This window comes from Sparus aurata, chromosome 1 (genome assembly GCF_900880675.1).
Source record: "Sparus aurata chromosome 1, fSpaAur1.1, whole genome shotgun sequence".
In the NCBI taxonomy this organism is placed as follows: Eukaryota; Metazoa; Chordata; class Actinopteri; order Spariformes; family Sparidae; genus Sparus; species Sparus aurata.
Window position 1 is genome coordinate 29,161,244 of NC_044187.1, and position 5,486 is coordinate 29,166,729.

The window sequence follows — 5,486 nt, forward strand, 5'->3', positions numbered from 1 at the left end:
ATGTTAGACAGAAGCTAACACCGAATCATCTTCCTTGCTAACATTACCAGTTGACAGTGTTATACAACAAAATAAGAAATAAAAGAATAATACTGAATTGGCAATAAACATTTTAGACACATTTATATAAGCCTGGAAGTAAATGCAACGAATAAATATTAATAAAGCTTGCAATGTAACGTTAGCTGTCTTGCTAGATTGACCTGACCTCTGAAATGTTCTGGCTAGCTAAGCCATTGTCATAAACTTTAACATTATGTGGCATCATTACATCCATTGTGTTTTACGTCCAGGCTAAAATAATGTGTCCAAGATGTGTGTTGATAATTAAGAATTATTTTACACCTTTCATATCAAATATATAGTTATGCCATGAAATAGAACCCAGTGTCCCTCCAGATTTTCACAGTCTATTGTCTTTACAGCTCCTGATCAATCAGAGAGCTGTGAAACGATAGTCAGATGATGTCAGATTCCTTACAGTTGACATGACTTGCAACCTGGAGCACAGCTGCATGAAATTTGAGCTTCCCACCCTGAGTGTGACGTAAGAGGAAAATGTCCGCAGTCTCTGATTATTATCCACAATTAAAGGTACAGTAATGGTTGAGGAAATGTGTTTCTGGTTTGCAGATAAAGGTTTAAAAAATAAATCTTCTAATTTGTTAGCAAGTACTGTGTCTGTGACCAAACTCCTTACTGTCTTTAGATAGATTACATAATGCAGCTCTGGCCTGCACGCAGTACAGTAAGAAGCATGATTCAGTTCTCCCTCCGACTGAGAAGTGACCCCCATGTGCCTCCCTCACCTCCCCCCTGCTGACACCAGATGTTGGGCTGTGTGAGCACAGAAAACTGGCCAGAGCCCAACTCTGAGGTGAGGCGGACACATGCACACGGTTCACACATTTGTGTATGCGCATGCACATGCACACATGCGCGTGCACACATGGCCAACCACCCACACATTTGCCCGTGTACACGAACACAGAAACCACACAGAAATCCCTCGAGGCGCTCCGTCTCATCCCTCACACGGGCCAAAACCAACAAAGTGAACTCCACACACGCACACACACACACACACACACACACACACACACACACACACACACACACACACACAGGATACAGGACTGAGGGGGGATGTTGAGTGTGATATGGTGAACAATGGGATCTGCTGAAAACAAGGCTACAAAGTCTTCATGCAGCCGGTCAATCAGTAATGGCTTACTCCAGACTCCTTTTTATCTCTTAGACTGCAGTGACATTTATAAATACCAAAGGTTGTAAATCAAATTGTTTTCTATCACAAAATCCCTAATTGTTCATACAGTAACAGAATGTTCCTACAAATTAATGATGCTACAAATAATCATTTTGCAATCAAGTGGTTCCTGAAAATGCTCTGTTTGGGTCATCTATATTGTTCAAATTCATAATGACTGTAAAATTAAATGCTTGGTTTGGATTAACGAAACTGTTCTGAGCTTATCATCATGGGCGACTTCCCACAAAAGAGCACTGATGAAAGATGTTATTTGCGAAGTGCTTAATGTGAATGTTGACTTATGGCGGGAGATTAAAACAATAACTCAACGTCTGTTCTATTTGCTTTAGGATAAAAAAAAATGACTGGCGAGACTAGACCTTCAGGTACTTATGAAAGCTTGCGCGAGTCATAGGATGGATACACAAACACACTCGAATGCACACAGGCACATATAAGTGCACACACTCGAAGAGACCAGCATAAACTTCGCACATGAACAAGAGAGCAAGAAACACACACACACACACACACACACATTCCATAATAGTTTCCTCACAGGAATGGAAAGAAACCGAACTCCGGTCCTTAAAGTAAAACAAATGGAGGTTCTGCCAAGCCAGTGGCTGAAGTGTAAAGGAAAACTCCCTCCTTCCCTCTCTATCTCCCTCCTCCTAGCCAGGCCCGCCCCAGGTCCAGCACTATATCAGGAGCCAGCCTCCCTCTATCAAACTCCACAGTCCTGCTAAAGTCTACAGCTGTACAACGGTCCTTTCTCCTCGTGTCCTCTCTTGACCAGCAGACAGTCAGCCATCATGTCTTACAGCTACATGTCCTCTGGTCCCTCCGTGATCTCCAGACAGAGCCGCAGCTACCAATTCAGCGCCGCTCCTCAAAAGGCTCACAGCGTGTCAGGTAGCAGCTTCAGAACAGGCCCACGCATCTCCTCTTCCACCATGCGTACCGTCTCCTCTGGCTTTGGAGGTGGCAGCGGGTTTGGAGGTGGCAGCGGGTTTGGAGGTGGCTTTGAGCTGTCCAGCGCCCTGGACCAGAGCAACGTGCACCTGAACGAGAAGGCCACCATGCAGAACCTGAACGACCGTCTGGCCTCCTACCTGGAAAAGGTCCGCTCTCTGGAGGCGGCCAACTCCAAGCTGGAGATTCAGATCAGAGAGTACTATGAGAAGAAGGGCCCAGCAGCAGAGAGGGACTACAGCAACTACTGGGCCATTATCAACGACCTGAAGGACAAGGTATAGTGTGTGCCAGCCTCAACGGCTCGAACACCAGACAAGTCAAATATTTGCCGTGCTGTTAATGATTACCAAGGGAGGGAATTAAAAGGGCAGTCATAACTAGAGTCTACATCATCCCTTGTGCTCAAGAATCCTTGCTGTTTTGATGGACAATTAACGATAATGTGATTTGTAAAAGCTCAAAGAAACAAGACAAGGTTGTCAAGGGTGTAGGGGAATACCGTGCATGATAATACTTCAAAGGGTCAAGTAACTCAAGTAACTATTAAATTGAGACTTCTGACCAACTCCTGTTGTTTCTCGCTAAAGATCGCTGCCGCCACCATCGGCAATGCCAACATCCTGCTCCAGATTGACAACTCCAAACTGGCTGCGGATGACTTCAGAACCAAGTAAGCACCACCTATCTTCATACTGTTAATGTCCCACGAGAAGGGTTTGAGGTTGGCTCATATCAGTGTTCTCTCGATCTTATTAGATTCGAGCATGAGCTGATGATGCGCCAGTCGGTCGAGGCTGACATCGCCAATCTCCGCCGCCTCCTGGACCAGACCACCTTGACGAAGGCCGACCTGGAGATGCAGATCGAGGGCCTGCAGGATGAGCTGGCCTACCTCAAGAAGAATCACGCTGAGGTGAGTGATGCACACCTTCGAGCTATAATGATTCCTGCTCGCTAACAGGAGCCTGCAGAACTCCTTGAAACAAATAGATCTCAATGCTGACTTCTTTTTCCCCTTGGTTTTTCAGGAGCTGGCAGCACTGCGCTCTCAGCTCACTGGCACAGTCAACGTGGAGGTAGATGCCGCACCCCAGCAAGACCTGAACAGAGTCCTGGAAGAGATCCGTGCCCAGTACGAAACCATCACTGACAAACATCGTCGCGACCAGGAGACCTGGTTTAATGACAAGGTGAGAATATGTTTCCATAAACAAAGGCACCAAATCCCACACTTTGCAAATGATTGGGTTTACTCCCTCAAGTGTCCAACATGTAATTACACAAAATCTCCTGTGACACTACGACAAGTAAATCTCCAAGACTGCTTCTTCACAACTGTGTCTGTTGTTTCTTGCTCCAGTCTAGCACCCTGTCCAAGGAAGTAGCCATCAGCACTGAGACAATCCAGACGTCCAAGACAGAGATCAATGACCTGCGGCGCACACTGCAGGGCCTGGAGATTGAGCTGCAGTCTCAGCTTAGCATGGTGAGGAAAAAAAAAAAAAAAAAACATCTGTTCACATCTCACTGATCTCGCCTTATATGAGCAAAATCCCCGGATCGCTGTCTTGTCAGGGGAAATGAAGAAACAGACACTGATAGAGGGTAAAAGGGCAAATGGAAGGGAGGCTTCATTGAAAGAACGAAGGGAGGGAGTGGAAGATAAGCATGATGGGAGCTGTGGAGAGGGGTGGGGAGGGCTCCTCCTGAAGAAAACATTTCACAGACATCTGCTCAAATTCTGGAAGACATAAAAGAGCTTGAAGAAAGCCGAAGGAATGCTGAACTGGGTGACCCAAAGTCGTACTCCCATGAGTTATCTGTGCCCAGCTGGAGTGAATCATTTAACACTCCCTGCAAGAACAGCACACTGCTCCTGTGTTAACGGCTGTGGAGCAGCTTAAAGACACAAAACCATATAAGCCAAAGTTAATTATGCATCCATACACGGATGGAAATTGCCTCACAAACACAGGCATGCTTTTGTGTCCGTCCGACATATATAATCCAAGGTGGGGTTGGCGGTTACAAACTATAGGTTTAATTGTCAGAGCGGCCGCAAAAGATGCGCCACAGTAAGCAGGTCTACGTGTCGCAATTCACGTGCATGAATTCAGCTGCCTTTTCCTCACCACCTCCAACAGAAAGGGGCTCTGGAGAACACATTGGCAGACACAGAGGGCCGTTACAGCGCCATGCTCGCCGGCTTCCAGACCACAATCAACATGCTCGAGACAGAACTCGCCAACGTACGCAACAGCATCGAGCAGCAGGGCCAGGAATACAGGATGCTGCTGGACATCAAGACCAGGCTGGAGCAGGAGATCGCGACCTACAGGAGCCTGCTGGAAACAGAGGAGTCCAGGTAGACAGAGTCCTATGGGAGGAAGGATTTATGAGGCCATTTGGACCAAAATACACTCATTTTATAATGAAAATATGCACACTGGCCTTAACTTATTGTTTTTCCTCTGCTTTTCCCCTCCTTCTTCCTCATTCCAGACCCATTTCTACAGGTAAGTGACGTGTGCTTCCACAAGACATTACATAACAACAGTGCAGTCAGTGTAGTAAAAAGCTTAAAGCACTGCCATCAAGATTTTTTCCTTCTTTTTTTTTCTACAGGGGGCTCAAAGACCACAGTCACAACCACCACTGTGCGCCATTCCAGCTAGGAGGTCCAACTGGCAGGACAAGCTGTTCTCAGACACACCGACACACGCACACACACACACACAGTTTGACCAATAAAAGCTGTTACACAAGATGAGTGAAACCGAACTGAAGGAAACTGAGAATGAGAAAACTGAGACCGTTGAAAGTGAAGCCTGTATTAAAGTTGAGGTATGAAACATCGTTTGTGGTTTAAAGGAAGTGACCTACTTTGTGTGTGTGTGTGGTGTGTATGTGACCTGTCTGAAAAATAAAACTGCTGGTGAATACAAGCTCTGTTGTTTTGTGACTTTTCTGCTCTTTTAGAAAAACCAAGAGCCTACAACTTTTTCAATAACACCACCCTGTTTGCGCAGCCGTCATGGCAACGGCATCACATTCGGGGAGGTGGGATGTGGAGTTTCGGAAATCAGTGTTACGCAACAGGGCTGATGTCAGGAAAGGGAGAACAATGGTTAACAGCCCCAGTGTGGAAAGTATTAGGATTTTAGGGAAAAAAAAACAAAAAAAAAGTCCGCTCAGAAAGCTATGACGAACTTGATGCTCTCAGAACTTAAACAAAGCA

At 46.0% G+C, this 5,486-nt stretch overlaps 1 protein-coding gene across 1 annotated transcript; it reads left to right on the forward strand.

Annotated features, from left to right (window-relative positions):
* Positions 1-1,998: 1,998 nt before the first annotated feature.
* Positions 1,999-5,193, forward strand: krt94 (keratin 94). Its single transcript, XM_030420060.1, has 8 exons — positions 1,999-2,523; positions 2,836-2,918; positions 3,005-3,161; positions 3,277-3,438; positions 3,609-3,734; positions 4,393-4,613; positions 4,751-4,764; positions 4,874-5,193. The coding sequence occupies exons 1-8, from the start codon at positions 2,086-2,088 to the stop codon at positions 4,921-4,923; spliced, it is 1,251 nt and encodes a 416-aa protein (XP_030275920.1). The 5' UTR covers positions 1,999-2,085; the 3' UTR covers positions 4,924-5,193.
* The last annotated feature ends 293 nt before the right edge of the window (positions 5,194-5,486 follow it).

What these genes read in the sequence shown, in the direction of transcription:
- krt94 (XM_030420060.1), top strand. Translation starts at nt 2,086, where the DNA reads ATGTCTTACAGCTACATGTCCTCTGGTCCCTCCGTGATCTCCAGACAG. An exon ending in GCGGATGACTTCAGAACCAA is followed by an intron (nt 2,919 to 3,004) that starts GTAAGCACCACC and finishes CGATCTTATTAG; the next exon opens with ATTCGAGCATGAGCTGATGA. An exon ending in TGCAGTCTCAGCTTAGCATG is followed by an intron (nt 3,735 to 4,392) that starts GTGAGGAAAAAA and finishes CACCTCCAACAG; the next exon opens with AAAGGGGCTCTGGAGAACAC.